The 12046-nt window shown below is 46.6% G+C and overlaps 1 protein-coding gene across 6 annotated transcripts in view; it reads left to right on the plus strand.

Moving 5' to 3' along the window:
• Positions 1-12046, plus strand: part of LOC129702771 (pleckstrin homology-like domain family B member 2) — a 115900-nt gene that overhangs the window by 80070 nt on the left and 23784 nt on the right. For 5 of the 6 annotated variants that reach the window (XM_055644729.1, XM_055644726.1, XM_055644724.1 and 2 more), the window contains 3 exons: positions 691-810; positions 3951-4094; positions 5250-5355. In XM_055644729.1, the coding sequence (XP_055500704.1) occupies positions 691-810; positions 3951-4094; positions 5250-5355 (370 nt within the window). The remainder of the gene's footprint in view (positions 1-690; positions 811-3950; positions 4095-5249; positions 5356-12046) is intronic. The other variant, XM_055644728.1, reaches the window with a different exon arrangement.

Below are 12046 nucleotides of genomic sequence, written 5' to 3' on the forward strand. Positions count from 1 at the left end.
GTTGGAATCTGAACTATTTACAGTGGAGGAGGATAAATACTGAATTGAGGAATAGAGTTATGAAGAAATTAAACAGAAGAGAAGTTGAAGCCAGCACGGATCAGCCATGATTATATTAAACGGTGGGACAGGCTTGAGAGGCCCAATGGCTTCCTCCTGCTCCTACTTTCCCAGTGTTGTTGGAACAGACCAGCGATCACCCATACACTGGTTCTATCCTACACACCAGGGACAGTTTACGATGCCTATTAACCTAGAAACCTGGAATGCGGAAGGAAACCAGCGAACCCGGAGAGAACCCACACAGTCACAGGAAGAACGGGCAAAAACTCCATACAGACAGCACCCATAGTCAGGGTCAGACCCAGGTCTCTGGCGCTGTAAGACAGCTCTGCCACTGTGTCGCCTCTCATCTGTTCCTCCATCACTCCCCTCATCAACCCCTCCCTCACTCTCTTTGTCTGTCCTTTCCCTGCTGCCCTTGTCTGTCCATCCCTCACTCACCACATTTTTCACTCTCTCCTTCCCCTCATCCTTCCCTCCTTCACTCCCCTCGTCTATCACTCCCTCGCTGCCCTCGTCACATCACCAATTGCTCCTGGCTGCCTGCCGTTGCTTCTCTTGCTGTTGCTGCCACTTGCTTGCCTGCTTGCTGTGCTTTGAACCTTTCCTTTCTGCTCCCGTTGCCAGGACTATGTGACTGTGAGCCAGATCAATGAGTTGTACAGCACCTCCAGCACCAGCCAGCCCACTGGGTCAGTCGCTGAGGAGCCCGCACACCAGTACACAGTGGAGGCTGACTGTCCCCAGGTTGGTTGGCTACATTGGTGTGTCAGCTTTACTGAATGAGCACATGGCTGGGTGGCGAGTCATGGAGATATATAGCGCGAAACAGGCCCTTCAACAGAAATTGTCAAGTTTGGGGTTGAGACCATGCATTTGAACTGAGAATAGAGAGGGAAAATAGCCAGTAAAGAACAGAGAGGGGAAGGGGTGAACAGAGCCAGAAGGGGGTGAAGGAAGGGTGAAGGATGACGGGTTGCTGGGGCCGAGGGGGAGGGGGAGGAGTTGGGAGACAAGGCTGTGGGTGATGAGTCAGACAAAAGAAGATGGGTCTGGGGAGGGGAGGGTATGTAATGCCTTGATACAGGGAGGCAGGCTCCATTTGAACATCACCCACTTTCTTTCTTCTGTCTCTCTTGCCTGGTTTCCCTGATTTAGCCTTCAGAGTCATCGCCTCTCTCTCATGGACGTGGCTCTCCTCCGCACCTCTCCTCCCGCCCTGTGCCCACCCCTCCAGCAGAGGATTTGACGCCTTGTGCAGATGCTGCACCTTCTCTTCTTCCTCCTCATCCTCCTTCTCTTCCTTCTCCACCTCCTCTTCCAGCAAAAAAGCATTGCCGGCACCATCAGGTACAGTAATCGTGCTTCACCCTCCCTCCTGGGTCTGTCTGGAGTGCTGCTGCCCGCTACTATAATGCGGGCGGTGTTGCAGTGTTTTAGTGGCAAGAGGAAGCCGTTTCCCTGTCCCAGTGGGCACGGGCAACAATGCTGCTCACTCCTACATCAGAAGAATAAATGCTCTGCATGTCGGGAATGTGAAGCAAAAGCAGAAATTGCAGGAAATGCTCAGCAGGTTCGGCAGCTTCTATGGAGAGAGGAGAGGAACAAAGTCAAGGTTCCTTTCAGGTTGACGACCTTTCATCCAAACTGGTAATAGCTAGAAATCAAACCAGTTTTAAGATGCAGAGAAAGTGTGGGGTGATCTGGTCCAGGTGGGCAGTCCAACAGGGACATGGTGCGATGGATACGATGGGTGAGAGACTGGGATGAGGAAGAAAGGAAAATGTGATCAAGTGTAGAAGGCAGATGCAGAATCATTAATTAATGCGCTAAAGGGGGACACTGCTGATGCTGGAAAACTGAATCACAAAAGAAGATAGTACTGGAAATTCTCATTAGCATCTAGGACCTCAACAGGGCTCTCCCCACAGAGGCAGGCAGGGATTGGACCCAGGGAAGAAACTGCAGAAGCTGGAATCTTGAGTATGGAAATGATCTACTGGAGGACCCAGCAGGTCAGGCTGCATCTGTGGAGGAATAGCGTTGGTCAATATTCTGGGTCGAACCTCTACATGGGGACTGAGAGCGTAGCGGGGAGATGGGCGGAATCAGGTGAGGTGGGGACGATGGACAGGTGTGGCCAGGTAAAGGGAGTGGGAATGTGGAGCCAAAAGGCAGGGGGAGTGTGGGCAGGGCCTTGTCTCTGTCCTCCTCGCCCTCACCCACCTGGCTCATCACCCCCTCCTTGCCTAATTTCATCTGTCATCTCCAAGCCCCCACTCTACCTTTCACTTCCTTATACAGGCTAACTCTCTACTCTCAGTCATGATGTGGGGTCTTGACCCAAAATATCAACTATCCATTTGCCTCCACAAATGCTGCCTGACCAGGGTTCCTCCAGCAGTTTGTTTTGTGCTGTAGATTGGATCCACACAGGTTGCCATTGGCCACTCTGCTGATTTGGAGAAAGTGACAGTGAACAAGCTCAGCTGGCCAGGGTGATGGAGGGTGGGACTGACTGCGTGGCCTTGCTTCAAGGAGGAAGTGATGTCAGGGAGCATTGGAGTGCAACAAGTATAGGGGGGTGGGAGACAGTATGAGGGGAGAAAACAAGTTCAAGACAGGAAGGAACAAGCTCCTTTGGGGCAACAACGGAAGAAAATGTCTGGATTCAATCCCTCACCTTTCCTCTAATGTCTTCCCTCTATTTTATCTTTCACTTTCATTCCACTTATCTCTTTCTCTCTCACTAGGTCTCTATTTATTTCTCTCTCTCTCTCGCCATTCCTCTCTCTGCTTCTTCCTATCTTCCAATTTCTCTTTTTATCGCATTCATTCTTTCTTTCATTCTCTGTCGTTGTGTCTGAATGTCCTTATCTCCCTTTTCCTCTCTCTTTACCACTTAGTCTGTCTCTATGTCTCTCTCTATCTCTCACTCTCTGTCCCTCGCTCAATTTCTGTCTCCCATTCTTTCTCTTCATCAGCACAAAATCTGCAATTTGATTTGAACAATATTTATTTAAACAGTAAAATGATTCATCAGTGATCAGACAAATGGCACCATTTGTTTCACATTGTCTCGAGTGGGGCTAAGGAACACAGTGGACTAAAGTTGTTCACATGACACTGATAGAAAGTGTTATGCTATTAAATATCTGTAACTCAGAGATGAGCAATATGTGCATCGGGTAGTTTTGATTCTCAATTTGCGGCAGGATTTTATTTTCTACAAGCACGCTTCGCAGGGTTAAACAACCCGGCAGTGAGATTTTCAAGCTGCTTGGTTTGAAAAGTCTTTATTTCCTCAGTTGAACTGCTGAGTAAAGGGCCAGCATTTGATCTGTATGCCCCGTCCTCCCTGAGTTGTCCTCCCTGAGAGCTCGATACCCTCAGAGTCAGCCTTGGGAAGATCTCTCCCAGCTGGCCCTCGATGCTGTTTTAACTGGTCAGCATATCTGTAAATGCAAGTGAATCGTATGGATGATACTGGCTATCACTTGGACTGGAGAACACCAGCTCAAACTGTACTGCATGTAAAGCATGTACACCACTGTCCTGCATCTTTTACCAGCTAAGTACACTTCCGTTAGATCTATCACCACAGAAGTTCACATAATGGATGTTCATTCTGATATGAAATCATTGCATGAACATAGTCTTAAACTGGTGTGCTGTGGATCCGAAAATAATCTTAGTTGTTGTCCCACCACGTGTGAGCAGACCTCCAGTGGGGGTGCCCCTAGTGAATGTCTGAGGTATTACAGCAAGTAAGTGTGTCACTGTCAAGAATTGTCCCAATGAGACAATGTGGTGACTGCTGCCTTGTGCTGTGGGGTTTCTTGCTTACTCCAGGTGCTCACATGAAAGTATGACTTTTCATTTCAAAGAACTTCCGCGCCCTGGAGGAGAGGAAGAAGCAGCAGCAGAAAGAGGGTTTTTACCAGAGTGACACAGTACCAAGAAAAAAAGGCAGCTCAGGTACCACCTCCAGGTTCACCAGTGCAACCATGGGCCGCAGTTCCACCCCTAAGGTCAGTCGTCATTGATTTTGACTGTTGAAGTAGTCGATAAAAATAATGTTACAAAATGACTTTATAAGGAAAAATAAGTTTAATTGACACCAAATAATGCACTTTAAACATATACATGTGCCAAAAAAAGTGATTTTTCGATAGCTGAATGTCGTTGATTTTTTGTCTGTTGAAGTCAAAGGCCCATTTTTGACATTTTTTAGAGGTACGTAGTCATTTACATTTTTGGTGGTGTTCAGTCATGCAGCATAGAAACGGGCACTTTGGCCCACATGTCCCTGCTGACCATGGAATAGATGTTGAATTTGGTCTGGACTTTGTGGAGGGAAACACTAGTGAATTGTGGTATTGCAGAGAGCTTCTCCTTCATGGAGATGGTTGGAGATGATGGGCCACTGGTGGGAACTCTCTGCCCTTATGGCTCACGGAAAATGTAATTAGGTGTCGGATTAAATTGAAGGTGTGATGGTCTAATTCAAAGCATCCTGGTTTATCTGAAATTACATTACAGTGTGAAGGAGACTGGTGACTGTCATCATTGAATTTCAGGGATCCTTACATCAGGTACTTCTCGGATGTAAAAGGGACCAGGTGTGATGTTTGAATGGCTGTGTTTCCTCAAGAATGACGAGATGGAGAATTTTGTTAGGCTGCTGTGTGCATATCCAGTGAACTTCAAGATCAGTTCACTGTTTTTAATGTTGTAACACTGTGATGGGTTGGAGCATCAGTGGGCTGAGGGGTAAAGATTATTAAAGGCACAGACAGGATCATTATTTTATCCCCAGGTGGAATTGTCATAAATTAGAGGGCATAGATGTAAGATGAGAGGGGGAAAGTTTAGAAGAGATTTATGAGACAAGTATTTACCAGAGTGTGATGGGTTCCTGGAACATGCTGCATGAGTTAGTGGTGGAATCAGATGTGATAGTGATATCTAAAGATATTTAGCTCGGCACATGACCAGGCTGAGGTTGGAGGGATGTGAACCACATGGTGGTGGCTGGTAGAACTAGTTTAAATTAGCATCATGGTCAGCACAAACCCGGTGGGCTGGAGGGCCTTTTCCTGTGCAATATTGTTCTATGTTTCACAGATACCGTTTCACTGAAAGCCGTTAACCAGTGAAAATGTACTTTCCCTTTCATCCTGCAGGGTCACTTAACTCTGGTGCAGAGTAACAGCTGTAGCAATATTCCACCTCACAATACCACCGCAAGTGTGAAGGAGCTGGACATGAGGAGGCTTCACAGGCACAAAGGTATTATAATACGTAAGAATAACTATATGGCAATGTACATAATATTGGTAAGATAATGTGTGGGATATCGATGACATTGTGGGGTGCTTCATATTAATAGTATCGTGATATGTGTAATATTGGGATGTAATGCGTGTAATAGTAAAAATGTGCATGTAAGATATGCTTATCAACCGTTTCATATCTTCATTCAATTTGGGATTAATAAGGCAGACAACAAGGAACCCCTAACTTAAACTTTCACAAATAATATCTATATTTTTGTCAATATCGTTAATAATGTGATATGTGTAATATTGGTAATGGTGTAGTGTGTGTAATATTGTGGTGTGTGTGAAAATTGTAACGTTTTGGTGTGTTTGATATTTATTACATTGTGGTGCGTTTGATATTTGTTACATTGTGGTGTGTTTGATCTTTGTGACATTGTGGCGTGTTTGATATTTGTTACATTGTGGGGTGTTTATTGTGCTGTGCCTAACATTGGAACGTGCTGTGTGTGACACAGTGCAATGTTGTGCTGTGTGTAACATTGGAACGTGCTGTGTGTGACACAGTGCAATGTTGTGCTGTGTGTAACACTGGAACATTGTGCTGTGCACAACTCTTGGAATGTTAATGGTGTGCAATGGCCACATTTTTGTTTGTGCAATATTGAGTGTGCAATGCATAATAACATCCATATTACACACCAGTGTGTTAGCAGCACTACGCAAGGTGTGATGTTCTTATTTTAACTATGTGTAATGTTGGTGTTATTACGGTTTGTGCAAAATTTCTAAGCCTGTAACATATAAGTGGAAACTTTGTGCTGTTGGTAAAAATGTCCTGCTTCTTGTGTCAAATAATGATAAAGTTGCAAGATACGTAATATGACAGTTTTTGCAGAATGCTTAATGTTGCTGGTCTATCGGAATTAATCTAAATTACATGTACAGGTCCTTGCATAACCCACTGGGATGTTTCTTGGTTATATTTCAAATCTTTGCATCATACTTAATATTGTGCCGTGTGTAACATTAATGTTCTTCCAGCAGTGTGTAATGCCACATTTAATGTTTTTTAATTTATCTTTGAAATAACCTAGCAACTAATCCTGCTCCATTACTCTTTCCCTGTACTCCTGCAATTTTTTTGCAGTCTCCTGAAGAAAGATTGATCCTTATTTTCAATTACTCCAGATTGTTTTGGTTACATCCTGTAAAAGTCCATGGGCTTCATTAGTTCTAGGATCGCTGCGTTGTTCCAGGGAACTAATCATTGAAAGGGAGCCCTTTGTTAAATACTGATCCCAAATGTCTGAGACTGGTCGTGTCCTTGCCAGGGTGCTAAAACGATTAGACATAAAGGTAAAGCAGCAGATGCAGGTGTGCAAATGCACAGTGGGACACCCACGGATGCCGCTTGCCCTGCGGATTGTCTCCAGCATTTCCTGGTACTCAGAGAGCAATTCTGTGAACGCTTTGGCGAGAGCAGAGCCCGCGGTGTAGATCCTGTTATACATACAGAGGCAGGTGAAACCTCACGGGAAAGATGAGATGGCTGAGGCTCAGGCTGGTGCAGAGTGTGACAACTCTTTTCCGGAACTCAGCGCGAGTTGGACTGCGATAAGAGATGTGTTGCCCCTGGTGGGAGGGTGTGTGGAGTCACAGTGGTTGTTGCCGTGTTGTTGTCAGGAAAACGGGAGCGAGCAGAATGCTGCCATGGAAGAAAGGGTGGGTGATTATGTGGAGTGGGCGGGTGATTATGTGAGTGGGTGGGTGATGGGTACATAGAGTGTGTGGGGAAGAAGCTGGTCGACGGGTCGGAGTGTTCGGGGGAGGATGTGGATGGATAAAGGGACTGAGTGGGAGTAAGATACCTGAAGTTGGAGAATTCAATGTTGATGACGTCTGGTTGTAGACTACCCTGGCAGAACATGAGGTGCTGTTCCTTTATTTGCATTTGGCCTCACCCTGGCAGTAAAGGGCAGACAAGTCAATGTGGGAATGTAAGTAAGTAAGTAAGTTTTATTTATATAGCACGTTTTAAGTCAACTCGCATTGACACCAAAGTGCTTTACATAAAATAGATAATAAGTTTCCATACAAACCATAGAAAAAGGTTAAAAAATGGGAATGGGGAGGGGGATTGAAATGGCTGCATCTAGGAGCTGCAGGTGGCTGTGGTGGACAAAATAGTCCTCTGGACTACGCTTGGTTTGAACGTTCAGTGAGCTCCCGGTTGCCAGCCGTTTCAATTTCCCTTCCCATTCCCACACTGACCTCGGCCTTCTCCACTGCCGCGGTGAGACCAAATGCAAACGAGAAGAACAGCACCTCGTGTTCTGCTGGGTGGTCTACAACCCAATGTCATGAACCTTCTAACGTCAGGTATCCTGCCCCCTTCAGGCCCCCAATCTATCCAAAGCCTCTCACTCGTATTCTTTTTCACTAACACACTACCTCCTCTCGCCCAGTTTCCTTCCCACCCACCCCATATGCCCATCACCCACAGACCTCTATTGGGTCCCCTCCCCCCACTGTTCCCTCCTCCCTCATTTGGTCCCATACTCCAGCTTCACCTCCCATCAGATTCCATCATCTGCAGCCTCTTGTTACCTCCATCCCTGTCCCTACGCCCTGTCACTACCTTCACACACCCTCCCCTACCTGAGTCCTCCCACCAATCCACCCCTCCTCATCTGGATCCACCTATTGCTTGTCAGCTCTTGTCCCACTCCCCCTTCACCTCTTTATGCTGCCTCCTCCTCCTCCTCCACTCTTTCAGTCCAGATGAAGGAATTTGACCCAAAACAGGGTCTGTCCACTTTCCATCACAGCTGCTGCCTGTCCTGCCGAGTTCCTCCAACAGATTGTTTTTTTGCCCCAGAAATTCTTTCCCCATTGACTCTCACATTCACAACAACTGCCCCCGGTCCTATCCTCCATCCACACTCAAGGGGAAATTTGCAGTGACCCTCACGTCTTTGTGGTGTGGGAGGAAATCGAAGCACCCGGAGGAAACCCACATGGTCACACGGAGAACGTGCCAACTCCACGCAGAAAAGACCCAGGGTCAGGATTGAATCAAGGTTGTTGGAGCACTCAAGTCAAGTCAAGTCAAGTCAAGTCAAGTTTATTTGTCACATACACATACGAGATGTGCAGTGAAATGAAAGTGGCAATGCTCGCGGGACTTTTGTGCAAAAGACAAACAACAAAACAACCAAACAAATTATAAACACAATCATAACACACATATTCTTTTACATAATAAATAATAGAAGGAAAAAACGTTCTGTAGAGTTAGTCCCTGGTGAGATGGGCGTTTACAGTCCGAATTGCCTCTGGGAAGAAACTCCTTCTCAACCTCTCCGTTCTCACTGCATGGCAACGGAGGCGTTTGCCTGACCGTAGCGGCTGGAACAGTCCGTTGCAGGGGTGGAAGAGGTCTCTCATGATTTTGTTTGCTCTGGAGTTGCACCTCCTGTTGTATAGTTCCTGCAGCGGGGTGAGTGAAGTTCCCATAGTGCGTTCGGCCGAACGCACTACTCTCTGCAGAGCCTTCTTGTCCTTGGCAGAGCAATTCCCAAACCAGATGGTAATGTTCCCGGACAAGATGCTTTCCACCGCCGCTGCCACTCTGTGCTGTGCCGCTGTTCGGTCACGTGATGCAAGCTTGAAGTGTGTTTGTGGGGGGTTGTGTGTTTGGGTTGCGGGGCTGGTTTATCGCTGGATGTTCCCTCGTGTAGCCATCCCATCCCACCGAGACAGTCTTCACTGACGGTGTTGGCATGGATCATAAACAAGAGTTCTAATTCGCTGATGTTGCTCTAGGCATCAATCAATCATCTTCTTGCAGTGGTAGCCTTTTGCATTCTCATGTCACCGATTTATTCAGATTTAAGTCCTAAGATGTTTGGGAGGTCAGGTGAAATGCTACCAACATGAAGCATGTTGCTTCTGCCAGGCTGGTGTGGTGATGCCTGTGGCACCTGGGTGCCTTTGTTTAATCTTTCTCTGCATGTCTCTCTGCTTTCTGCATTCAGCCTTGTCAGTTCGCCTTTCACCTCTGCATTCTAAATTCACTGATGTCACCAGCTAACCTGTCCAACCTTTCTCTTGTCTGCAGGGAAATCAAAAAAAGGTACGGATTGCCGTTTGCCTGGCGGTGTTTTTGTGTCTGTAATGTGCTGTGTCTGACCTACCAGAAGGCTTCTGTCACGTTTCCAATCAGGAAATATGCCATTAAACTGGAAAGAGTGCAGAAAAGATTTACAAGGATATTGCCAACACTCAAGGCACTGAGTTATAGGAAGATGTTGGGCAGGCCAGGATTTTATTCCTTGAAAATAAGAGACTGAGGGATGAGTTTTTATAAGTATATTAAATCATAACTCAAAAAGTAGAGGCCATAGGTTTAAGATGAGAGTGGGAAAGATTTAGAAGGAACCGGAAGAACAACTTTTTCACACAAAGAGTGGTGGGTATATAGAATGAGCTGCCAGAGAAAGTAATTGAGGCAGGTACAATAACAGCACCTGAAGGACATTTGGACAGGTGTGTGCACAGGAATGGTTTAGAGGGATAAGGGCCAAACAAAGACAAATGGGACTTAGATAGGTATATTGGTGTGCATGGACGAGTTGGGATTTTCACAATGGCAGGCAGTGACTAGTGGGGTACCGCAAGGCTCAGTACTGGGACCCCAGCTATTTACAACATATATTAATGATCTGGATGAGGGAATTGAAGGCAATATTTCCAAGTTTGCGGATGACACTAAGCTGGGGGGCAGTGTTAGGTGTGAGGAGGATGCTAGGAGACTGCAAGGTGACTTGGATAGGCTGGGTGAGTGGGCAAATGTTTGGCAGATGCAGTTTAATGTGGATAAATGTGAGGTTATCCATTTTTGTGGCAAAAACGGGAAAGCAGATTATTATCTAAACGGTGGCCGATTGGGAAAGGGGGAGATGCAGCGAGACCTGGGTGTCATGGTACACCAGTCATTGAAGGTAGGCATGCAGGTGCAGCAGGCAGTAAAGAAAGCGAATGGTATGTTGGCTTTCATAGCAAGAGGATTTGAGTATAGGAGCAGGGAGGTTCTACTGCAGTTGTACAGGGTCTTGGTGAGACCACACCTGGAGTATTGCGTGCAGTTTTGGTCTCCAAATCTGAGGAAGGACATTATTGCCATAGAGGGAGTGCAGAGAAGGTTCACCAGACTGATTCCTGGGATGTCAGGACTGTCTTATGAAGAAAGACTGGATAGACTTGGTTTATACTCTCTAGAATTTAGGAGATTGAGAGGGGATCTTATAGAAACTTACAAAATTCTTAAGGGGTTGGACAGGCTAGATGCAGGAAGATTGTTCCCGATGTTGGGGAAGTCCAGGACAAGGGGTCACAGCTTAAGGATAAGGGGGAAATCCTTTAAAACCGAGATGAGGAGAACTTTTTTCACACAGAGAGTGGTGAATCTCTGGAACTCTCTGCCGCAGAGGGTAGTTGAGGCCAGTTCATTGGCTATATTTAAGAGGGAGTTAGATGTGGCCCTTGTGGCTAAAGGGATCGGGGGTATGGAGAGAAGGCAGGTACGGGATACTGAGTTGGATGATCAGCCATGATCATATTAAATGGCGGTGCAGGCTCGAAGGGCCGAATGGCCTACTCCTGCACCTAATTTCTATGTTTCTATGTTTCTAAGGGCCTGTTTAACCCCATGACTGTCATAGGATTTGCAGCTCTTTCAGAAATCTCTTTCTCGAGGCAGAGTGGACTAAAAAGAAGAACTCAGCCAGTCAGATAGCACCTGTGAATGAGAAAGTAGTCAACATTTTGGATTAGGGACCCTCCTCCAAAACTGAAAGGGTCACAGTTTTCAAAGTGGATCAGGTAGAGGAGGGAAATGTAGGACAGGGAGGCGGATCGAGACAGAACAGAGGAGGGGTTTTGCAGAAACTGGGTTGAAAGGTTCATAAGCCTGTAAATGAGAAATGGACAAAGGACAAAGGACATTTATTGTCACAGACACCAATTGGTGCAGTGAAATTTGAGTTACCATGCAGCACACAAATAAGATAAACACAACACTTTAGAATTTAACATAAAACATAAAAATGGTGTGAGCGATTTGAGAATTGTGTTCACTCAGAAGGTTGCAATCTGCTCAACAGCAGATAGGATGTTGTCCTGTTAGGCTACCTCAGGCCTCACCACGGTAGTGGAGGAGGCTATGGACAGACAGACCAGAGTAGGATGGGTGGCAGGTAGCAAGAAACTTGGGGTCCTCCCTGCTGACTGAACACAGATGCCCCAAAGTGGTTGTTCAATCAGTGTCTGGTTTCTCCAATGTGGGAGCACTGAATGTACTCATCAGACTGGAAGAGGTGCACTGCTTCACCTGGAAGGTCAGTTTCAGTCACTGGATGGTGGAGGGGCAGGTGTTGCATCTCCTGCAGTTGCATGGGGAGGTGCTGTGGGAAATGGGAAACTCCTGGTGATTCCTCCCGTGTGCGGACGGGCCGTCGAAAGACGAGAAGCCGAAGCGAAGAAGTGGAAGCCAAGACACCGGACGGAAACGATGTCGAAAAGCCAAATAACCGAACGTGCGCAAGGCCGAAAAGCCAAATAACGGACATGACGTCTCCGGGGATGGGATTTATCCGTGACCTTGTCAGCGATTGGTCCAGACCCCCGCGTCCATCACA

This window comes from Leucoraja erinacea, chromosome 13 (genome assembly GCF_028641065.1).
Source record: "Leucoraja erinacea ecotype New England chromosome 13, Leri_hhj_1, whole genome shotgun sequence".
NCBI classification, from domain to species: domain Eukaryota; kingdom Metazoa; phylum Chordata; class Chondrichthyes; order Rajiformes; family Rajidae; genus Leucoraja; species Leucoraja erinaceus.